Source organism: Montipora foliosa, chromosome 3 (assembly GCF_036669935.1).
Source record: "Montipora foliosa isolate CH-2021 chromosome 3, ASM3666993v2, whole genome shotgun sequence".
NCBI lineage: Eukaryota > Metazoa > Cnidaria > Anthozoa > Scleractinia > Acroporidae > Montipora > Montipora foliosa.
Window position 1 is genome coordinate 67,645,015 of NC_090871.1, and position 25,000 is coordinate 67,670,014.

General features: G+C 38.8%; 2 protein-coding genes and 2 long non-coding RNA genes across 9 annotated transcripts in view; 2 read left to right on the forward strand and 2 right to left on the reverse strand.

Annotated features, from left to right (window-relative positions):
- LOC137998080 (ephrin type-A receptor 4-like) overlaps positions 1–25,000 on the forward strand; it is a 127,894-nt gene that overhangs the window by 49,549 nt on the left and 53,345 nt on the right. The window lies entirely within an intron of this gene.
- LOC137998084 (uncharacterized) lies at positions 12,566–14,954 on the reverse strand. The gene is made up of 2 exons (XR_011122654.1): positions 14,575–14,954; positions 12,566–14,454 (listed from the first exon to the last, which is right to left on the reverse strand). It is a non-coding gene; the product is annotated as an uncharacterized lncRNA (long non-coding RNA).
- Positions 15,776–25,000, forward strand: part of LOC137998079 (ephrin type-B receptor 1-B-like) — a 29,295-nt gene continuing 20,070 nt past the window's right edge. The window contains exons 1-9 of one of the 3 annotated variants that reach the window (XM_068844491.1): positions 15,776–15,909; positions 18,049–18,209; positions 19,690–20,332; positions 21,466–21,513; positions 22,158–22,529; positions 22,736–22,947; positions 23,854–23,932; positions 24,017–24,119; positions 24,396–24,445. In XM_068844491.1, the coding sequence (XP_068700592.1) occupies positions 15,837–15,909; positions 18,049–18,209; positions 19,690–20,332; positions 21,466–21,513; positions 22,158–22,529; positions 22,736–22,947; positions 23,854–23,932; positions 24,017–24,119; positions 24,396–24,445 (1,741 nt within the window). In that variant the 5' untranslated portion in view covers positions 15,776–15,836. Of the gene's footprint in view, positions 15,910–18,048; positions 18,210–19,689; positions 20,333–21,465; positions 21,514–22,157; positions 22,530–22,735; positions 22,948–23,853; positions 23,933–24,016; positions 24,120–24,392; positions 24,446–25,000 lie in introns of all 3 variants that reach the window. The other 2 variants (XM_068844490.1, XM_068844492.1) reach the window with 2 other exon arrangements.
- The window catches only part of LOC137998082 (uncharacterized), a 25,188-nt gene continuing 20,370 nt past the window's right edge, over positions 20,183–25,000 (reverse strand). Inside the window, exon 3 of one of the 3 annotated variants that reach the window (XR_011122652.1) lies at positions 20,183–20,291. This is a non-coding gene — a long non-coding RNA (uncharacterized lncRNA). Of the gene's footprint in view, positions 20,292–21,532; positions 21,724–22,775; positions 22,886–25,000 lie in introns of those variants that run through there. The other 2 variants (XR_011122653.1, XR_011122650.1) reach the window with 2 other exon arrangements.

Sequence of the window (25,000 nt, forward strand, 5' to 3'; positions counted from 1 at the left end):
TTTTGAGCTAACATTTTTGTCAACCTCGCCATCGTAGATCTTAAGGTCCCTATTGCTATTTGCTAACTTGCCGGATTGGGTTGCGATTAGAGTCGGAGGCTTTTAAGACTTATCGAGTGTTTTAATATCCCTGCAAGTACCAAGAGGAATAGATTGCAGAATTTAAGACTATAATCCACGGTTTTTGAAACAGCACTCGGTCGGTCGTCTTAAATAATAACGTAACTCCTAAAAGAGAAGACTGTGCGCCTTGTTGGGAAGAGCAATTCTCTTGCCAAGTAGTTTTGACTCTTGCTCTGGCCCCCTAGCACTCATTGCACGAGTGTGCGAGTGTCTCGCCCCTACTACGCGCTCATACTGCCAAGGATATAATGCTACTGCCTTTAAGTGGCTTTCTTTTCAAACTGGCTGGGTTAGTTTGTAAGAGTCTTTGTCTTATAGACATCCCGCGTTTGACTGGGACTAAGCACTTTAAACCTCCAATGTGTCATCTAGTCTGTTATTAGGAATATGATTAAAAAAAAAAAATACTGACTAAAAACAATTTTACATGACGTTTTCATATTAATAGAGAATGTATGATTAGTAAGTGTTATTGACTGAGGCTGGTAGCCTAAAATTGTGGAGCCCTTGCTTACTCAGATATTGCAAAACAGTAACTTATCACTGATTCTTGTATAAATTAAACCCTTTTTTACCTTTGCCGATAAAGGAATAAACCAGTCAAGGTGTAGCCACAGTGAAAAAAACCGTACCAAGAATTACAGATACAATGATGTAAGTAGTATAGTTGCCCTCTTTGTTCCTCTGGAATCACCTGAAACGTGGAAAAAAAAGATGGGAAAAGTTGTTTAACACGTTCAACTTTGAAATAGTAAAAAACCCAATACACGAGCAACCACACGAGCACAAAACAGAGGCAACAAAAATGACTCACGGTTCATTATCGTCATTAAGATTACTTCACTTGAACTTTGTCCGACATGGTTTTCTGCCATCACCTACCAGATTACAAATTTCAATAAATAAGACGCAAATCCATGACTTTTTTTTTCTCGGCCATTTCAACTTCAGTAGAAATAAATACACACGGCCGGCGGAAATGAACATAGTGAACAAACGTCGCATAATACATACATATAATGCGAAGTTTGCTCACTATGTTCATGTCCGCCTCGTGCGTTTTATATTTACTGAAGACGAAAGTCCAATCGATAAGTGCGTCAATCAATCAATCGATCGATCGATCGATCGATCGATCAATCAGTCAACCAATCAATATTTTGAGTAATTTGATACACCGCACAGAAACGTGGAGCCTATCCCTACTGCTAGTTCTTGCCATCATGCAAAGCAGGTAGTTTGTCTGACTGCTGCTCTACACTACTGTTCAAAATACTCAGGTATCCTTACACGTCACGCCTATCCCCTCCCTGAAAAAAATAATTATTATAGACCACAAGTTATCTTAAAAGCGACCTCAAGAATGAAATATGCAAGAGGGTTATTCCTTATAACTTGTAGTGTTTTGAATTTGTATTTGAGATGACAGCAGCGGGATTGAAAATAATTAATTCTTGAATGATGTAGGGGGTCTAGCAATTAAATGGGGAACTTAAGACTTGTGTTCTGTTTTATCGGCCTTCCTGTGTATGTTTATCTGTCGTGAACACTTGCTTTGAGAAGCAAAATTGCAGTGTTCAAAGAGGAGAAATTTATTTGACGTCACAATTAAATTTCCACGATGTTGCGGCCATGGCAATCACTGATCGCTGTGGCCGCAGTAGCTCATGTACTGTCCAATCTTCTCGCAATCCATGCGCTTTCAAAGAGCATGTGCTGAGAATGATTAGAAATGATAAATTGATAAACCTGTCCAAGTCAAACTTTGAAGTACTTGTGCTTGTACGGACGTTACATTCTATGCGTGGCACAGTACAGTAATCTACCTCTGTCGTACTTCTTATAATCGTCGGTTAGTTACGAATAATGTATAGTATGACAAAGATGTTCGCAAAAGCCAATCTCTCACCACAAAACTGTATGTTTTTCCAGGTTCGAGCCCATATAAAATCACATCCGTTTTTGTTGTCCTGAGGGTTTGTGAATCATTCGCATCATCTGCTCTTGTGTAGGTCAGGTAATAAGCCAGTGTATCGCCATTTTTGCTCACTAATCTCCACGAAACGCGAATGGTAGTGCCACTTAACGATTCAAGGAACACTTCTACTTTACCAGGAACTTGAACAGCAAAAAAAAAAAAAAGATCAAACCACAATTTTACTATCAGCAAGTTCCGGGCCCAATAGTTAAATCCGCGGTTTCCCCTTAGTGAAACACGTTACTTTGATAGGAGAAACAAATGAAGAACAAGTAAAGACGCATGCACTGGTCTGGACTTTTCTCAGCGATAAATGTTCCCGAAAGCCTCCTCAACTCCCTTACATTTAACGAGTATTATAACTTATGATAAGCGCGATTCTTTGGGAGTTTTTCAACTCACTAAACTATTGATACAGAAATTAAAATTTCAAGAGAAAAAAAAAAACTCACGTGATCCATTTGTTTTAACAGAAATTGATGCAAAGTTTCCGTCAGATCCATGCATCTTTTGAGCCACTTCACTCACTCTGTTCCTGGCGTAGATTCTCATCTCGTAAGTGACATATGACAATAGATGCGTGATCATCACGTGTGTCTCGTGCACTCCTTCTTTTCTGGGTATGTAATTGACGTTGTTATCGCAAGTTTTCTGGACGCACTTGTTGGCGTCATCAACGTTGCATGTCTTACGACATTTCACGTCATAAAACACGTGCTTCTCATCACCTGTTTTTCAGGTGGTTCCCATGCCAACTCTATGGCACTTTGGTTTACGAATGTGACCAGTAAATTTCGTGGTGCTGATGGAATTTCTAGGAAAAATGTTTAAAAGCGCAGTTTATGTCTTTCATGAGAATTGATGTCAGACCTAATTTTGCATTTAAGCTGCAATATCATAATCATCAGAAATGAAAACTGGATGGCTTAACCTGAAATTGCAGATGGGTAACAACTTACGAAAGGAGGTTCTTTACATTTAACGTACCAACTCATTATTAAAGAAAAGCATGCAGATAGCAAAGATTATTGTACATGGAGTGTTGCACGGTGTGTCGTTGCAGACTTGGGTAAAGATAGTGGAATAGAGGGAAAAATTGGACATTTAATATACGATTATAACTGCCTGTGATCTCATCCAAGAAACGGGACATTTGGAAGAGTATCCTCCCTATACAAAAGTATGGAGGCTGCACTTGCCAGTGTTTAACTACAGAATTCTCTTCCACTTTCTAGCATAAAAATAACATCTATTGTATCCTGTCTCTTTCTTTAATGAACCCGAATGCCAACTAAGGTGGCAGGGTATTCGGCATGTTACTGTCATGCTAGTGTGACTGGAATCAATAAACAAAAATATTGATATGTACCTGTGCAGTTCCATCCCTTTCCTTCATTGAAATTTTTGGGTGGACACGCTGACATTTTATTTAAAAAGAAAGAACAACAACAATGTCAGTAATCACGAGCTGATTTTGAGAGAGAACTTTTTTGACCATACCTATTGCTCTTAGATTTTGTTGGTGCAGCGGTCTCATATAAGGTATTTTTAAACGGGAGAATGGCGGATTTTTATAAATCCATGAGCGAAGTAAATCTCCCTTACAAAGAGTCAGCGTCATAAAAGTATAAAGAAAGTTGCACGGATATCCTTTGCTTGGTCATCATACTAACTATTTAACTCATAAAACATGCAGGGCAGGAAAACATGAACGAGTTGCATTAAATTCCACAGTAAAAAATGAAAGGGAAATAAAACACCTTGACATATTCCTCCAACATTTTCCATGCCTTCCTTGCAGACACATCTGTCTTTAAGTTGACTGGTATTCCACTCTCCGTTACTGTCACAGAGAACAATTAAATTGCCTGGCACAGTTTGCACAGAGTTTGTGGTACAATTTCCTTCTACGATAACTGGCTCTTTTTGAGGAAATGTTTGTGGGAGAGATACTCGTCTGTCTCCAAGTAATTTAAGTGGACAAACTTTATAAGACATCTTAACCGAAAACAGTGATCTGCAGCCTCCTTGATCACGAAATCCCAGAACAATAAATTTGCTTTTCACTTGAAGTGGCATTGTTAAAGATTCTCTGTGGTTAGACAGACGGCTGATATTTGCAAATCTTCTATATAAACTATAATTGCTGATAGGGTCTGGTGTTTGACCCGGTATGCTTGAGTTTGATTCCCAGACATACGCGTAAAACGATTCGTCACAATATATGTATTTTGACAGACACTCGCGTGACAAATATTCAATGGAAACATCGAATCTTTCAATAGTTCCCGCTCTAATAATACTGCTTAGTAACCAGTTGTCTAGTCTTGCTGTGTTAACGAAGTTGCATACGGTGTATCTGTTTCTTGTGTTCTGACCGCTTGGGTGATGCCACTGTTCAGGAAAAAAGACAAGAACAGAAAAAAAGTGTAAGAGTTCGGTTTTTCCGCGTACCTTATTCCACAAAATATTCTACCCTAAATGATTAACAGTAAAAATTGCGTTCCTGATTGTTTTCCGATTGGGAAGAAGGTAATGCAATTCCTTGCTTATCAGTTATCATGATGATTATCATTAAGATTTTTGGGGGTAAAGGAACGCAGCTTTACATCGCGCTGTCACTTTCAGGCACAGCAACACCACCATTAATCATGATTCTGTCATTGTGGTGCGAACGAAACCAGTTGAGTTCGGCTCTGGGCCCCGTTTCTCGAAAGTCCCGAAAACCTTTCGGGCTCGAAAAGCAATCTGTGAAATTGCCAACCACTTGTTTTGGAAACCCGATCTTATAACATGTTTTCAAGGTAACAAAAAGAAAAATAACTGTGAGGTTTGACGAATTAAATTCTCTCCATTCCTGTGATACATAGGGAATTGTGACACCCGAAAATGGCCCGTAAAGTTTCGGGACTTGCGAGAAACGGCTCCCAGGTAATTAGAAATTTGTTGTGATATCAGTGAAGGTGCGCTATGTAACATTTCTTTGTTCAGTGTCAATGCGCCTTACAAGCCCTCACTACTTCAAGTTATGAAAATTCTACTTTAAAAGAATAATAAATCGGCACACTATGGTGTTTTGAAAGTTTCGAAGTCTTTCGATAAAAGTGAAGCACTTAACAAGTAACGAAGAGACTCATGAACCAGAGCAAAAAACTTACTGGGTGAGAGCCAGGTATCATTACGTTGGGGTTGTTCCATGTCCAATAGCACGTATCACACGCTGGTTTTTCTAGGATAACGACTTGTTCTGGTAATGCCCATTTTGCAAGCGTGACGATAGCAAGCACAGAATTCCAAAAAATCCACATAAGGGATACGTGACCTACCAAACAACCAAGATTATTACTAACTGCACAAATGAAAACAAAAGCAGCTAAATATTATTTCCTTCTTTAAAGTCCCTATGACACTTAGCTTTTTGCTTTTTTAAACTTTTCCTTTAAATAACTATAGTGTCTGGAGTATAGTACTTCAAAAAAACTCCCGCATAATGTATCCAAGCGTTTTAGCGGGCGTTTGATTAATACCAAAAAAATTTGGCTGAGCCAATTGGGCCCTGGTAACTAATGACGTCAAAGAAGTAACTTGATCCCATCTGTACAAAAGTGTAAGAATAGAAGTCTTGTTGAAAATCTAGAGCTTTTTGTTAAGTCGACTTTACAGAAAGGTCGGACAATAGTTACCCTTCGGATACCGAGAATGTTCTGACGATTCAGATAGAATTGACGTCTTTAGTTATCAGGACCCAACTGGAAAGCCAAACATTAAACGCGTGGATATGTTGCAGATAAAATCCGTTCTCAGGTTAAATCCGTTTTAACCTATTGTAGGTTAAAATTCGTAATCCGCATTTTACCTAAGTTGAATTGTGCACTTAACCTACTTAGCTTAAACCCCTTCTAAACGGATACTTATACCTTCTCTCATGAAGCTCAGTCTTACGCATCTCAACACATCGTCTTAATCTTTGGTATCATCTGTATTCCTACACTTATTCAGTTTCAACATTACAACATAGTAAGGGAACAAAGAACTGTACTATGCCACTTACCGGCATTCGAACTCGCACCCTCCAAATCTGTTGTACTGTGTCTTCACCACTACACTACACCGACGAACATGCTCAACCCGACACAGTTCTTTTGATTATTTACTTTTCTATGATTGGTCAATTAATAGCTATGTATAATAACTAAAACTAATCCTAACCTGACCCTAAATTTTCTCTAGGCTTAATTTAGGCTCCAAAAAGTTTCTTCAATCCATCGGAGTGCGTATGCAACCTATAGGTAAAATGAGGATCACCAGTTTAGCCTAGGAAAACGGATTCTACCTGAAAAGAGATACACCACAAGGAAAAAATTTTCTTAGTACTACACTCCAGACACTAAATATGTTAAAACGAAAAGTTAAAAAACGGTAAAAAATAAGCGTCATAGGGACTTTAAGAAGTAAGGATATTTCCATTTCATAATAATTTTTAGTCACGGTATTGGATAATATTTAGATTTTCTTTAATATAGTGTGAATCAATCTTAAGAATTTGTCTGATTTATATTTTCAGCAGAAGAGAGAGACGCGAGGGAAGGAAATTAAAGGAATCAAATAAAGCTGTGATCCTCGCTAGCTAATTTATTTTAGAAATTACGTAGAGAAGCTTGAAGAATTCAGGACTTCAACAGGAATTGAACCCGTGATCTCTTGATACCGGTGAGACGCTCTAACCAACTTAGCTATGAAGCACCTATTCCATTTAGTAAAGCATAAATATGGTTCCTTTTGCCATTGATCAGATAATCAGACGTCAACTGATCTTGCTTTTCTTAGTATGACTGAGGGAGGAAAAATAACTTTTTACTTACCTGAAACTAAGATCAATCCTGAATAGAGATCTTTATGGATACAACAAGATTCTACGCAAGGCGTATTGCTTGAGGAGATGGTTTTTTTAAGTGGACTTCTCCTTTCACTGAAGTGTATATTTACACCGTAAGGACAGCAGTGGTTGACCTAAAAGCACCGAGGCGTTATAAGAAGCGATGTGCTGAAACGCCGGATTTTGCCATTTGCGATGAAATCACTCTTGATGGTTGTCGCATTTCTCTCCAAAAGGTCCAGGATTTTTTAAGACTAAATTTCAGAATGACTATTCTGCAATTTAGACACAGAGCAATAATCAATCAGCTATATCCCACATTTCTTTCACAAGTCAGTTGCAGGAGATCTCTTTGGGATTTAAAAATGGCGCGCTCACGGGCCATCATTGTTAATATCCTCACAAATGTCGATCCCGCTCATATCCCATCTGTCACTTGCTATTTCTAATATGTTTATCATTCAGTACCGAGTCCCATTCTGTTCTTTCCACACTACATCCTTTTTATTAATAAAACTAATTGCAAGACCCTTTACCGCTTCAAAGGTGACCAAGGTGAACGTACAAGACAATGAATTATCACTCGTTTATCATCTCAAATGGAAATATGATGACTGATACATCCTCAGTGCATATTAATGAAAGCAGTGCGTGTTGTATTAAGCACTAAGGCGCTGTTACGGCTGTGCAATTTTTCGTGCATCTTGTCTTGGAACGCTACGGCGAGACAAGTTGCACGTAACACACCTTGCAACGGCCAAGAACCTTGCGAGACAAGGTGCAAAAACCGTTGCGGAAAGAATAACTGAATTGAGTTTTGTTGTTGATGTTGCCGCTTTTGTCATTTTCATTTTATCAATTTTGGAAAATGCATATACACAAGAATTTCAAGTGTATACTATGAGAAGACAGTATATACATATAATATATCATCGCTCCTAATTCGAAAGATTAAATGATTTGAAGCAACACAAACTCGCAACATTCAATCTAAGGAATCCATATTGGAGTTCTAATGAGTAAATCTGGGTTCGGCGGAAAAACCATGAAGGAAATAAACCGCGCACCGGTGGCTCAGTTGGTTGAGCAACGGGCTGCCATGCGGGAAGTCGTGAGCAACACTCAGGGTCTTTAAATAACTGAGGAGAAAGTGTTGCCTTTGTAATTACATCCGCAAATGGTTAGACTTTCAAGTTTTCTCGGATAAGGACGATAAGCCGGAGGTCCCGTCTCACAAATAACTTCCATGTTCATTAGTTCCCTGTGGGACGTTAAAGAACCCACACACTATTCGAGAAGAGTAGGGGAGGAAGTTCCCGGTATTGTGGCTGTCCTCTGTGTGTATATGGGGGTTTGATGGGAATAGCAGGTCCATGCACATCAGCTGAGTAGCTGCCAAACCTTCAACCTGCTTAAATAAATAAATAACAAACAAACAAACAAAAATAGTCAAGTCTGAGAAATCGATCACTCATTGTTAGAGTACCAGTTGTTCACTTAGTGTATACAATCATGGTTAATAGAGGGGAATAGTTATGAAACCCGACAAATTTCTTTGTTGTAGGTTTTTGTTCTCCTTTTTGGCCTTGACCGTGCACAAAATACAATAGTTGTTTACTGCGTACTGAGTAACTAACCAATAGAAACGTGTTGGTTACGTAATTCATGCATAGTGTATGAGCGCAAAACAAAAGATTGTGCACGGTCCTGGACTTTCCAACCTAAATCTTGGCATCTTTGTTTGCTCCTTTGATAACCTTTAGCTACGTATTATACTATGTTCATACTTTTATACTTTTAATAACTCTAAGATGTGTAAGCTTTCGTAAAAAGTTTAAGTTTAGGATATTATATTACATTGTATTTTACATGTTATTAACTTACTGAAAAAATAGTTTTTACAAGTAATTCAGTCTTTTGACTGCGATTTGTATTTTAATAAACGCTTTATCTATCTATCTGATGTTTGCCGAGCTTCCAAACCATTCCCCTCTATAGCTCTCTATTAACTATGATGCAATCAGTTACAGTGATCATGACACCTCTGAGATGACAGCAGTAAACAAACTAGCTTTGCAAACAATAACCAACAGTTTTAATCAACAACTAAAACTGAAATTACATGCATTGCAATCTCTTTCACAACATTTTCGGTTTTGACTGATAATCTTTACACCCTCTCTGTTCAGTTTACTCGCTTACTCGACTGCAATTTCACAGTCAAACAAAGCGTCTCGAGACTGGACATCCATTTCACATAAAAAGCCTACAAATCGAAACAGTCTCCACAAAAAGGATGAATTCAGTTCCATAATAAGCAACCACAGCCGGCCACAAAACCGCGCGAAAAACTAGACAAACAATTGTTATAACTCAATCGCTGTTGGAGATTTTGCCGAAAATCGCGGGTTCGAGCTTATCACTGAACTAACGACATACGTTCTGAAACGAGGTTACAAACGTGACTTTGTTACTAAACAAATACAACGCGTCGCAGAAATTCCCCGCATACATACCCTACAACCTAAACAGATAAACAAACCCGAGCGCATACCTTTCATAACGACCTATAATTCATCACTTTCTTCCAAAAACACTACAATCTTCTTCTTTCCTCGGACCGCTGCAAAAATGCTTTCCTACATCTACCTGTTGGGGCTTTCAGGCGCTCCCCTAACCTTCGAGACCTGCTGGTAACGATCATGACTAAAACACCACACGAGTACATACGGGTAACATACGAGTAACATACGAGTAACATACGGAACATACGGATACATACGAATACATACGACTGACATACGACTAACATACGAGTAACATACGGATACATACGACTAACATACGGATACATACGAATACATACGAGTAATACGAATGTTTTTCTCATAAAGGAAGCTCTAATTATAAGCCTTGCAAGCATTTTTCACGTCAGCAAACACGTACCCGGCTCAGTTTGAGGAAGGGGGGGGGGGGGGGGGGTGGTGTTGATAGACCCTCCAAGGCTTTCGTTAAATTTAGTCACAGTAAAATAAATTCACATGGAGTGCAAAACCCTTAAGGCGGCGAAAGACGAGATACAAAACCCTGAACTTGTGGCGCAACATTGTTTCGTTGCAAGTTCTGGTCGATGTTTCGCGTTTTTCACTTTGCGTGATCAACTTGACCCGCAAGAAAAACATTTGTTGCGGGTTGAAGAAATGCAGGGCGCTGAGTGGTTGATTTGCTAGTACAAGAGCACATTTGTTGCGCGACAAGTTGTGAGCTTGATGAAAAACGAGCAACAAAGCCAAAATTTGTTGTTCAGAGTAGATCTGCTCTCTACTTTTCGCAATAACTTTCTTCAACCCGCAACAAATGTTTTTGTTGCGCGACAAGTTGATCATGCAAGGTGAAAACGGGAGAAATCGACCCAAACTTGCAACGAAATAATGTTGCGCGCCAAGTTTAGGGTTTTTGTATCTCGTATTTCGCCGCCTTTAGCTTGCGCAACAAGATGACAGTATATTTTGGATGTTGCTCTCGTAGTTGATTATGACTGTCAGGCCAGTTTACATTTAAGACACGTAAGGAAGTCAGAGCAGGTCTGTCATAATCTTTTACCCCATTTAAGCTTTCTGGCTTGATTTTTCACTGATTTTTTGCACTGATTTATCATAGGTAACTTAAGCTGAAATAGTGAAATCAAGATGGCGAATCTGATGACGTTACACAACATAAGCGACATCCAAAATATATTGTCATCTTGTAGCGCAAGCTAAGGGTTTTGCACTTCATGTGAATTTATTTTACTGTGACTAAATTTAACGAAAGCCTTGGGGGGTTGATCAACATCCCCTCCCTCCCCCCTCAAACTGAGCCGGGTACGTGTTTGCTGACGTGAAAAATGCCTGCAAGGCCTATAATTAGAGCTTCCTTTATGGGAAAAACATTCGTATTACTCGTATGTATTCGTATGTATCCGTATGTTAGTCGTATGTATCCGTATGTTACTCGTAGGTTACTCGTATGTTAGTCGTATGTTAGTCGTATGTATTCGTATGTATCCGTATGTTCCGTATGTTACTCGTATGTTACTCGTATGTTACCCGTATGTACTCGTGTGGTGTTTTAGTCATGATCGCTGGTAACAGCTAATCTGTCCCCTAATGTCATTCATTCCAATTGCGCACTTCCTTCCGGTTCTTTTCACTGTGGCAAAAACTGCGTTACCTGTCCTTACATTTTCCATGGACTAACCAACTTCAAATTCTTTTCTACCGGCAAAACACGCTCCATTAATTCCCACATAACTTGAGAAACTAAAAACCTTATCTACATGATTTAATGTAACAAATGCCATTTACAGTACATAGGAGAGACTAAACGAAGTTAAAAGACCGTTTTAATGAACACCGCCGCACTTTAGAAAACGCTACATGAAACGCCAAATCCAAACCGTCTACAGTCGCAGAACATTTCAAACAGAGACTCGATCCGTAAGGCCAGGGAGGCTTTTTTAATTTCCAAAGGCAGGACAATTGATCCCAACGGTCTTAATATCCGCGAAGAAACGTATTAGATTTCACTTTATTATTTAGAGTCACTTCCGTTATTTTTCCGTTACTCTTAGTATTTGAATTCAAATTTGTTGTAACTCCCATGTTTTACCACATTTTTTCCAGTATTACGTAAACATCCAGTTACTACATTGAGCACTCTGGCATGGCTTAGATGTACCACATGTGTGGGACATTTGGGGTGGCTTTATAAGCTTAACCTCCATCCCAGACATCAGCACTGCACTGGTGAGGCCCAGAAGGCCGAAACAGTACTGTCTGCAGTTAGATATAGATCTTTGGCATTACAAAGCTTTTGTTGTGAAAAGAATAAGGTATGTGGGAAAGGCAGTATCTTAACAACTTAACAACTCAGTGTTATTTTTTCCTAACTGAAATAACTGCTCGGGTTATGAAGAAGGTGATTAATAGACAGCTCTTTTCCGAATTACCTTGAGGAACGGAGCAGTTTCGCCACATATCTCAACTCAAAAGCCAAATTAAAAAAAAAAAAAGTAGAACGTAAATTACTTTTGGAGAAAGTTAAGTTGTAGGAGGTTTTCACACGACGTCATCGCCGCCATGTTGGTGGACGAAAACAAAAGATCTCTCATTAGCTTCTATTGTTCGTCCACCAGAAGTCGTACTTTTCTCTATTTTTTTATTGGTGTCTCTAGAGGTTGGTTGAAAACCTTCCTATATTTCATTACTTATGGCTTGATCTTTCAGTTTTGAAAGGTGTCTAACGAATTTATAATTGGATAATGTTTGTTGGGAATATTGTCTTCGCAATTCACTTTGTTCTGGTCTTTCATATACCGGATCCGAAATAATTAATGTCCATAAAACAAAAGAACAACGTGAACATAATAATAGCTAATTAGCAAGGCCTAATCGGAATAACAATAATTCTTTTGTCCTCCACCATTTTAGTTCAGAATAGTCTCCCCCAAAACACTTATTGTTTGCGATTTCTTGTCATCTCGAAAAAGCCACGAGTTATTGTCAGCTTCCTGATGCAATAGCGAGGAAGCATGAGTAGCACATTACTCATTGTTTTGCTTTTAATTCTTCTCGATTTCGGCCTTGTTGGCATGAACCCCGTGTACATGGTAAATCATTCAAAGGCTTAAATGACTTAAATAAGTCATAAATTTTGGTTGGTTCAGAGGTTGTTTTGTTGGCGGGTTTACAGACCACACCTCTTTGTGATGGCTTCCCGTAAAATATTAGTTCCCGTAATGAACCTTTAAAAAACATTAGGATTAAAGAGCTCCCGGTTGACTCAATTAAAGATTGTTTCATTTCCCTCAAATAGCTTGCGGGATTTCTCTCGTCAATTTTTGAACATTATATTTGTTAAAAGAAAAACGCATTGTTCCTTCAGCGTGAAATACACATGCCTCGTGTCTCACCTTTCTGATGAGAAAACAAAAGGCATATATATATCATATATACTTTGAAATTGCAACGTTTTTGAAAACGGGTGACAGTCCAAGTTGAGGAGAAATTGAGAGAAAGTTATGGGAAACTCAACACTGGACAACTTCTGGGGAAAACTGTAATTGCCCTGAGCGGGATTTGAACCCACGTCCCCCTGATCACTAGTCGGGTGTGATGACCACTACACTATCAGGACAACCACGCTGGCAACATGGCTGATTTATCACTTAATGTGTGGCATTTACGTGGGACTCCCTAATGGGCCAGTTTTTCTATGTGATAACGCTGGATCAACATGTGATTCACAGGCGGACAAGGGTAATTAATTTAAAGAGTCAGTTAAGTAGATCCCTTGAGCCAACAGCGTATCACTATATATATATATATGTACATAGAAGCAACCCAATGTAAACTCTCATTGTACCTGATGAAGAAGGCTGGTTTGGCCAGCCGAAATACATTACACCACTAAAATCAAATCTACGTTGTATCGGCTCTTGCTCAAAATATTTAGTTTCTCAGCTTGTAATTAAGCCGATCAGATCATGCCACTGATCCAACGTACACCGACAGGAAGATTGTCTACGGTTGCTTGCTTCCAAATTCCAAACCTGAGCCCGCGATATGGTTACATGGTACTGGTCACATTGTCATACATGGAGGAGTGAACGTAGGTACGGACGGACAGTCGATGACGTCATAGCTAAAACCAAAATTTCTCACATCGATGGGTTAACCGTATTTTCTTAACTATGGTGCTACGCGCGCACGCCTTCGGCGCGCGGAACTCTGCTATTAGTCCTTTTTACGAGTTACAGCTAGAAACGGTTCGATCGGTGACATGACAAACCGCATTGCTCTCTCCGTTAGGCGTCGAGAAGAAACCCTCTTGTTCTCTCTGTTCTTCAATGGTACTAAGAATTAATTAATTTCTCATAATATCTCCACGTCTTAAGTAAGTACTCGAACACTTCCCTGTCTCACGACATTGTAAAAATTGTAGCACATCATTTGTGTAAACCAAAACATCACCTCAACTTGTTGGCAAGTAAAACACATTTAAGCAAAAATCGCCCCCGCATACGTGAAAATGCATCCTTGGCTTTCACAAAATTGTTGTGACAGCCAATCCTTGACCGGTATGTTCGATCGTTGTTCCCATGCTGGCGGCTAGTACCTACTACTAGCAAGACTCTTATTCAATGCAAGTATTTTTTTGAGTACAATAACTCTTTCAGTTTGAGGTGTAACCCACACCGATAGTTCATACCACTGGCTTGTGAGGGCTTGTGAAATACTCGTGAGATATGTGGTGCAACCCGCACCGGATTTTGGGTGTTTCTCCCGGATTTCAAACCAATGAATGTGGGATTGCGAAAGCTCTTAGCTTCAGTGCAGTCCGCACTAAACACAAGCCGAGTCTAGATATGTTGGCTTGCGTGAGTAAACAACTCCCGTATCGATATCGCCGAGGAAACTCCACTCAGCGACGTCACCTGGATGAAATAACAAAGAACAAACAAGACAGGAAAGTAGTTAATTCTCGAAATGAATGAAAGAAAGAAAACCAATCAGAAACAGCACGACAGAGCAATTTTGAAACAGAAATAACTTACCTTGAACAATTACAACTAATTTTTGACGGAAAGCTCATCAAAATTTTTCCAAAACAGGGAAAAGGACCGCAGATTTAAATACACAACGGGGACAACACTCTAGAATCGATTCTAGAAGCAATGGCCGACACTTGAAATTACTTGTACCCAGTCTACATGCCAGACCAGTAAAACTCTCGGAGAACTGTCACGTGTCATCTCGTCCTCAAAGTGGCAAACTGACTGAAAAACTGGCTGACAAGATCTGCCTTTGAGTTAGGGGTCTGTATGCATGAGCATATTTTCCCCAATGATCGACCACGCTAGGCGTCTTCAGTCACCTCCAGCCAGCGGTGCAAGACGTCAAAGAATGTTTGTCATACATGAAGCCGCTACCTGCGAAGTTTCCATACCTGCACTATTAATAGAGACATTGTTTTTGTCTGAGTCAAATTAACCCATTCACACCTAAAAAATGTTGTGAGTGATTTGAATTTGTTGCGAGTGATTTGAATTTGCTGTGAGCATTTGGTTTTGATGTGACAGTTGTGGGCCACCGCAAATATTCCATTAAATTTGTGTTACTTTATATCACCGTGCGGAAGACTGACTGTTCAGTCTTGTGACTGCCGCCGGGTCACCCGATTTTAAAAAGGTTGTTTACATTACCCGAAATACCTTTGGAATTTCAAAAGAAATCGCAATCATTTTGGTAGTCAAAACATCTTAGTTATGATCCATGTTCATCGATGTTGAGTTCGTCGCGCGTATCTTTTGCCATGATTGTTACTCCACTTCTACTTTACTGACTGACAACTTCTCACAATCCGTCGTCAATATTTACAGGAAATGTTATCATTTGAAAGACCCATGCACGTTACAGCTATCGAAATAAAATCTTACTTGAGAGTAAAATTATGCTTCAATAATTAAATAATTGCAAAATAATAATAATAATAATAATAATAATAATAATAATAATAATAATAATTATAATAATAATAAGAATAATAAGAATAATTTTAACATGGATTGAAAATGCAAGCGCACCGGTTTCCTTGTGCCTAGTGAAAAATTTCATATCATAAATTCCGTTTTGGTATGCTTCTAAACTTCACTGAAGTATAAAAAGTTACGTTTTTCTTTCTAAAAAAAAAAAGGCTACAAGTTCTTAGCGAAGAGTCATAGCAGGCAATTGAACGTGTTGTGTGACACACATATTGGGTAACAACTTCCTCTATGGTAGGTAGTGTCATTTATACTCCTAAACCACGGTGGACTGAATGTTTCATTTTCCTGTCCTTGCGTTTAGTCAATTTTCTCAACGTTCACGGACTTCTCGTCAACTCTCGATTGGTATGTACATGTGTGAACACTAATCAATTACCACATAATTGAATGATCTTTATTTTGATGTTGATTTTTGTGAAACTGTTATTTGATTTCACTTCATAATTTCGGAGAGAAATTACTCCTGACCAATTGTTCTCATAACGGAGCTTTGTTGCTAAATTGCGTACGAATAGGTTGCCGTAAATTCGTGGATGACAATCGAAATGAAAGCCATGACGAGATGAAGTAGAACCGATGCAAAATTGACCAATGACCCAGGAAACTACACTTTAAAAATAGGAATTAGGTTTCGGGACTTCAATGCTTATTTTTGACTGCGTTCATTGTGTGTGTGACCCTCAATGATTAACAATAAACATAAACGTAGAATTCGCTGACTTCTTCTTCTTCTTCGTGTTGAGATTTGTATGGCTGCTGGGTTAGACATTTATTCGGATCGGATAGCATAGTACCTTATGCAAGACGGAACATGTGTTAGTATACTCGCTTGAGACTCTGTGTTGAACAGATTGTTTGTTGTATCTCTCTCGTATTCTTTGCTCCTTAATGTTACTGCTCATTGATTAAGTATCCTTGCTTGTGTTGGTGATAAGGCTGGCTTATAGATTTCACGTGATGGCATTTTGATGAGGCAGATGTCTGAAGGGAAGAAAGTAACGGGAAAGCAAGGCATACAGTCGTAACGCCAGGCCTACCAGCTTTTACTCTTTCTTCTTTACATCTAAATATTTATCTTCGTTATATCTAGATTAAACTCTTAAATTGAAGTGAAAAAGTTTTCTTGGCGAAACTTAAGAAAATTTCCCGTTGTCACCGTTGAAACTGGGGTTTATAAAAGTAGATAAAGCCGATATATGTTTGCCGGATTTTGCTTTTGCTAACGACATTGATATGATCACGCAGAAATAGAGGGAGTCTGATGTCATAGTCGGCGACACCTCTCGTTTGTAATGAATGATATTGTTGTGGGGTACAATTCTGTATTTGCTCGATTATATACCGGATGAATTATAGGCTACTTCGATCACACTTAAATACGATCATGTTAATGTTTGCTAATGATTCTTTCCTTGTCTTTAAAACTCCAAGCAATTCTATTTATATCACTTGATTGTTAGTTCTCCCCTTCCCACCACTTCCCATTGGAGAGCACTAGTTTAGGCGTCACCAGGACAACTAAGTGCGACCATCCAAGTGGAACAGTACCCTTGCACTTTAGAACACTTTAAAATAATACAATTGCCTAATGTCAACCAAACAAACGTCGCTTCGACACACCATGAATACAGTGTAGATATGTTGCCTGTTTGCCTTTCTTTAATTTTCTCGTTATTGACTGCTGGGAGAATTGACAAGGCGCCTTATAACAAGGACACAGATCCCAAGGAAATCGTTTCACGTCGTTGAAAAATTGGACCACCTCGAAGTCTTTGTAAATGATATTTGGTCTAGAGGAGAAATATAAGTTTGGAAAAAAATGTGTATAATTTCTTACATGCAAGTGTAAGAATTGCTGTTGATTACAATGCTATGGATAATTTCCGTCCTTTTTGGTTGACAGTGCAGATAATTGACAAAAATAAATAACTCGTTTTATAAATAACTTGATGAAATAAATTATCGGTTGTTTATTAATTAATTAATAAGATGAAAAACGCAGTGCTTTCTCTGGCCTTTACTTTGACCGATTTCAGGTTCAAAATTCAACATTATCTATTCACTTAAATTAAAAAGAAAAATACTTTTTTTAACATTGAAATTTCTTAAATTCGCGTTTTCACCCGCTGAGAAGTCCCGCATGATCATAAAAGTTGGAAAAGACCGTGCCAACTTTGTTTGGCCTTTTAATATCTAACCCTTCCAACCGTTTTCATGCCCATCAGAGTTCAAATAGCATATTCGTTTTTTCTTGTCTTTGTCGCGAACTATTACTCGTTACGTTTCTCGAAGGTGGTATACCGTGAACAGCATTTGAAAAGTCATGTAGCAGCTCTCGTAACGTATAATGTAATTGGCTCAATACCCAAGCCAAAAACAATGAGTTGGATTTAAAAACAATAGAAGCTGCTTACAAAACCAAACAATAGCAGGTTACGAGAGCTGCTACTTCAGTTTACTCGTTTGAATTTGATCATGTTGTAGGTCACGCAATGCTTATGGGTCGTTTTTGGACCGCTTCAATCTCCATCGTCATCTTTGCACCTTGCGCATCATCAGAGCAAGAGTATATTTTGGCAGCACCACCGTGGGTTCCGCAAGAATGGGATAACTCGATTATCGCTAAACTACCACAAATTCATAATGTGAGTTTCATAACTTTTTTGCTTTGTAAAATTTATGCATATGAACGCCTATCGAACAGCCGCCTGCAATTTACTGGTTTGACAATATCATTATATTGCAGTAGGTAAAGTTGATATAAGCATACGTAAAATTTAGAGAAACGTAAAATGCGGAAAGTGAATAACCGCGAAAAAAACCCCATGGGACAAAATCAGAAGAGTATAACAAAGTCAAAACATGGTTATGCATCCCCTCTCAAGCACCTGTCAGGGACTCGTCATTTGGGGGTCTGTCATTGCTTGTGGTCATGTCGATTTCATAAAATGCATTTCATCTCCTTGCTCTAAGTTTGGCTCTAATGAGTTCTCTGATTCATTTGCTGATAAGAAGGCACGATTATATTTTCTCAATAAAACTATAAATCGCCTGCTCTTACGCCTTTCTCAAAATATTACGGTGAACGGCCAGACAAAAATAATGGCTTTCAAAAGACTGCAACTAGTCCATCTGCATTAATGCCATGAATTTCCTATATAACAACCACTTTCTTATGGTCCAATCATATATTATAAAATAATTAGGATAGTACGCACACTCTCATTGGTCAATAGCTGTGTACGTTTAGATGAGAGTACACACAGCTGTGACATCACGCGAATTTTGATTGGATATGTGTTGTCAGACGCGCGTTTTGATTGGCTGGTAGGGAATATGAGCTTGTATCAAGAAAATCTGTTTCAATCAAAAAGTAAAAAAAAAAAACAATATTTTTCTTGATTTGTCGAATCATTTTTGAGAAATAATTTATAAAAGCAATAAAGGACTTTTTCCGTGTTTAGGGTTATAACTGTCTCGAATTCTCCCTACTCCCCTCGTGCTTAGATGAGGCTATGTAAACACGGGAAAAGTCCCCTACTGCTTAATTAAATCGATCGATTATTTTCCTTTTTTAAATTACAGTTTTAGGGTTGTCTCTCTATAACATTGGAGTACTTAGTTTTCAGAGCTCCACCGTACGAAACCGTTAGAGGATGCAAAGCTCAGCTAGATAATTTTCGCCCCGTAGACGAGGAAGTGGCAAGTGTCCGACAACAAATTTCCTATTTAGGGGGACGGTGGGTAGGGTAAAGGAAACTTATGTTTCAATTATACGAAAAATAGTTGATATAGTTGGTAGAAAATCCAGATTGACTGAAATCGCAATTAGCACCAGAGGAGGCACTCCGTTACTTCAACCCTTTCCTTTCTATAGATATTTGCTTTGTGCATATCACTGGTCCCGTTTTCCATTTGTCAATATCTCAATGATGATTTATATACAAAGGAATGTTTGTCAATTATGCGGATCGAGAAAGGTCAGATGTCCCATGAACCTGTAAATCAAGGGCTCATTTCCACTATTTGTTCCAATGACCTTGCAAACTGAAGAACAAATTTTAATTTTTGCATTTAAAGGCATTGAAACTTATGATTCGTTGTTGTTTTTCTTTATATATACAGTGGGATCACCCATCTGGTGACAATTCAAGGGACAGATACACGGTGTGCAATTTTGATAACAGCGAGGAGCCAAACAATTGGTTACGAAGCGGTCTCATTCCAGTGGGAGACAGAGGAAGATTGGATGTCACCATAGAGTATAAGTCACGTCAGTGTTTGTCGTCATACACGTTTTGTAGAAATTCATTTTACGCTTATGTTTGGGAATCAAATGCAAGCCTAGACGCTAGTCACATACCAAACCCTATCAGCAACTACAGTTTGTATCGAAGATTTGCAAATATCAGCCGACGTCTGTCTGACAAGAGACAAAATTTAACAATGCCTGTTCAGGTTACAAGCAAATATATTGTCCTTGGATTTCGTGATCGAGGTGGATGTAGAATATTGTACTCGGTCAAGGTCTCATATAAGGTTTGCACTGAAAAAGCCGCACTTGCAGACAGTTTGGTATATCTTCCAAGAACATTTCCTCAACTAGCATCAATTACCGTGGAAGGGCGTTGCGCTGCAAACTCTGTGCAATCTCTGCCAGGTAGTTTGATTGTTCTGTGTGACAGTAATGGTGAGTGGAATACCCGTCAACTGGAAGGCAGGTGTATCTGCAAGGAAGGAATGGAAAACTCCGGAGGAAAATGTGCAGGTTTGCCTCTATTTTAAGCATTTGATTTTAAAAAGACAAATTCTCCTTAGTATTTTAAATACTAAGAAAACTGAGCGAAAAAGTGAACAACGACGACGTTTTAGCTTTATTCTGAACGCATAAGCATGCAGATAAGAGATATCGGTAAAAAAAAAACATATAAAAGAACAATGAGCAACATAAATATAATATGTTTCAAGTTAAACAATATGCTTGGCAGGAATAGACTCTGCTTGAGAATTCAAGTTAGGTTTTAATTTCCAGATAAGAAGCAGTTAGAAAGCTAGACAGAACTTAGATTTGCTCTCAGCTCTTTCAAAAGGTTGCTATCACCATTAGAAACCACAATGCATGAACTCATCCGTCTTCCTTTTGCGGAATCTTTTTTGCTTATCAATGCATTGCTGACGCTGGTGTCAGGTGATTCACCCATCAAAATGTAACCCCCTGCACAATGATAAACAACGTATCAATGGCTGATTAACAATTAACGGCTTGTTTTTATTTTTTAATTTCGTTTTTTTCTTCACAAATACTGATTGTGTAGTTGCACGTATCTTGGCCACCTGGGGTCCAGTTGTTCAAACGTTCGATAGCGCTATCCACCGGATAAATCATTATCCAGCGAATAAACACTAGCAAAACCAATAGAGTTTTCTGGTGGATAGTGATTTATCCAGCGGATAGCGCTATCCGGCCATCGTTTGAACAACTGCATGGGGTCTGATCTTTCATGTCCAGTCTGAATATCACTATAGTTTGGTATTATAGAGTATTGTTTAAACCATAACAACGAAACCTTTCGTTCCTCTTTACTTGGCGCAGCTCACCTGACCAGATCTTTGGAGTAATTTTTTGCCACCCTAATTTCCAGTGTTTAAAAAACTCATTGCTAAGTACTTTGGTAAAACCATTTCTGAAAAATGCCGCCGTTTATCGAACCGTCCATAGGCCAGGACCAGGACTAAACCCTAACCAGGACTAATCATTTCAGTACTGTTTTTATATTAGCACAGTGGTGCCGGATGCATGCTGCTGTTTTCATAGTTCAAACTGACCAATTACTGAAATTGATTGCTTGCGGCCACTTCTGTGTGTGACATCTTAAGGTTTTCGTCTTTTTCATCTGCTAGATTGTCCCCCTGGAACATTTAATGAAGGGAAGGGCTTAAACTGCACCGGTAAGCTGTTTATATTGTTTACAAGCATCCTTTCTTGGTAATATTACCAACAACAGCCCTTCTGAGGACTTCTCCAACTATCCCGGAAGATGATCTTAGTTCATCAAGTTTTGATCTTAGTTATGACGAGTAGAGTTCTCCTCAGCTTTGTACCAGAAGTTTGAGGACAAGTGCACAACCATCAAAACCGCGCACCGAAGCCGAGGGTTGCTGAAGAAAAACATCATGCAACAAATATCGAACACTAGGGAAAGCGTTCAGGATTGGGTAATTTCGTTCGCATAGGGTAAAACCTTGTCAACGTTTATACAATGAGAAAATTTAATTTTGAAGAACAACAAAAAGCAAAAAGTTAAGTGAAAAAAAAATTGTTTAATGTACCAAACAAAAGAAAAAGAAAGAATAGCTAATAGTTTGAATCCAGGAATATCTAAACGACCCTAATCCTCACTTACTTTAAGCGACTTATTGAACTGTTATTACTTTCTTTTTGTTCTGAGATGTTTGCCCCTTAAAGAAATAGCGTCCCCAACACGGTATTGCACCCGATAAAGCCTCAATTGTTCATCAAACAATTTTCTCCGCCTTAGAGCCAGTGCAATGAAGTTGTGTTTATTTATTCTCTTTTTTCCCACATCCATAAGTGATACCATCAGAGCCAAGAAATGCGAACGTATCTTTCGTAAATCAAACGTCAGCTGTTTTAACATGGCTACCTCCCGCCACCACTGGCACTCAACCCGCCTTGTTTTATGACGTGGATTGTCGAAAGACCTGCGAAGATGCCGCTGGCAGCGGCTGCGGCGACCAAACTTGCAACAGCGGCATCGGAGCCCAATTGTCAATGAAGGGGCTAAACACAACTAATTTCACCGCAACTAATCTGGCTTCCTTTGTAAACTACACGTGTAACATTAAAGCAGGAAACAGAGTCAGCAAAATAGCTGAAACAACAAGTCATACTATTAATACCAAGAAACCATTGACAGTGGTAACTCTAAGGACTAAAGGATCAAGTAAGTTAGTTTTGCAAATACAGGATTGAGGAAACATGTCTAGCCATACTCTTTCTTCGTTCCCCTTCTTTGTACAGTGCTTTAATTTTTGGTGTGAGAAAAATTCAGAATTTTCAAAAGGTTTTCAATTTCGTAATAATGGCTCAGTTTTGACGTTGTATGACGGTACTGACTGATCATGATAACGCTCTCTTTATTCCTAATAGTTCCCGGCACACCAGATGATGTTACTGTTTATCGCGCTGAAGATGATTCTATAAACTTGTCATGGATTTTAAAATGTAAAAATGGCATAATTCAAAAGTATGTGGTGCGTTACTTCAGCGTAGATGATTCCTCTGACATTAAGACGTTGACTACAAAAGAAAATGAAGCACGCATTAAAAATCTAGTGGCGGGAAAAACCTTTGAATTTCAGGTAAACTTGTAATGTAAGAAGATTTGAGCAGTTTATTAGGTCTCTGCCTATTTTCACAAATCGATAAAAATGGACAGACCGTCTGATGAGAACAAGAACTTGGTTTTGTTTAATGAGTTGATTAAGGTCGAATTAACACTGACTATGGAAAAAAAAGTGAATGGCTGAGGCTTTGAGAGTTGACCAGCCTATTTTATTCACTGTGATGAAGGGCTAACGCTTGAAACGTCAGCCAGCTTCAGCAGTCCGACGGTATTCGACCTTTATCAAGTCGTCAAATAAAACACTTTTCGTGTTTCTTTTATTACCGACGTAGCAACACATTTTCGTTAGAAACTAACACCTTCACTCGTCTGAAGAGTAATTTGTTTAAAAGTGGTGGTGTTTGGTTGAATTGATGCGGCTCTGCTATTTAGGTATTGACCTCGAGTGATATTGAAATGTTGCTTGCTATCGATTTAAATTGTGAAACTTCTTTTCACTTTACGAAAGAGTAAGATATATGTATCATGATAATAGTTAATGATAAGTACGCAGGAAGCTCACTACTCACTCGAAAGTGGTTTTCAGGGAGGTCCTTCATCCGATTGAATTGGAATTTTAAAATGTTGGTTTTTAAGAAGAGGAGAAAAATCTCTCGGAGCAGAGTGAAGAAACAACAACAAACTTAACCCACATTTGGCCACGAATCCGGAATCGAACCCGGGCCACATCGGTGGTAGGCGAGTGTGATCACCACTACTCTATCCCAGCTCCCGTCAAAGATGGTGCTTTGGTGGAATGTTTGCTCGAGCTCAGAAGGGCCAATACACCAAAGAACGAGGTCTCAGAGTACGAGGTCTCAGAATTCATCACTTATTTCTCATTCCTACTTCATATATCTGTTTTATTTGTTTTCGTTTTCAGGTGTATGCTGTGAATAACTTTGGAACTGGGTATCCTGGTGTTAAAACGTTTCATATTCCAAGAGGTTCATCGAAAAATGGTTTGTAATGCTGCATTTATTCACGAATTTTATGAATTTTAATCGATAATTACCCTGATTAGACTGATATCTTTTTTTTTTCAGGAAGCCTACCCATAACAGTTGTTGCTGCAGCTGCAGGGGGTGGGGCCCTTATACTAGTTATCATTGCTGTCACCCTTTTCTTGTATATTTTTCGTATTAGAAGGTGGGTACTTGAGGATGTTTTAAAACGAGATATGTACAGGATCCTAGTTGCTTTCAGTGATCGATACTGTATGTCCTTATGATTTATTTATTTGTTCATTTGAAATAATCACCACTTGACATGAAAATTGGAGCAGTTAGGTTGTCGAAGTGCTGAGAGTATTCCCTTCTCACTTCTCACCTCTTTGACATTTTACGACTTTTGGGTTTCTCCAGAAACTACTATCTATTAGTCACGTTGCATATTTTGTTTTCATTGTTTCGCCGATACCAGCAGACGCAGTCCCCAGAGTACAGAGAAAGACTATATGCGATGCCTAGAGCAAGGTAAAGCTAACTTTAAAGAAGAGTTTCGAAGTTTATCTTCAGTACAAAGATGATTAGGAAAAAGAGACATGAAACCTGTTTATTGTGTCCTTTTACGATTAAATTATCAATTGCCGTGTGTACAAGTTAGGAAATCCAATGTTATTGCAAATGCCAATTTAACACATCATTGTTGCTGAGTCAAAAATATCACTTGCTCTCCATGCTGTTGACTAGGGTTGGGGAGGGTGGCTTGGGTTGTGATGAGACCACAGGCGCCCCAAGGTCAGTGTGAGGGAAAGCCAAACAAAATGTAAGTATTTGTATGGGAATCCCGATAAACGACTTGAGAAGATAATTTTACGAAAAGGTTTGAATTAAAAAGCCTAACCTCATTGCTATTGTGGGTCGCTTCCTTCCTGTGTGGTTATTTTTTCAGGTTTGACGCAAATTGAACCATTATCAGTTCCTCGGTTGTCAAAGGTTATAATAAAATACCAAGGCTGAACACAGAATTCTCAGGGGCCCACCAAATGGCGTCAGATATTCCTGTATGACGCGCCAATACGGACAAAA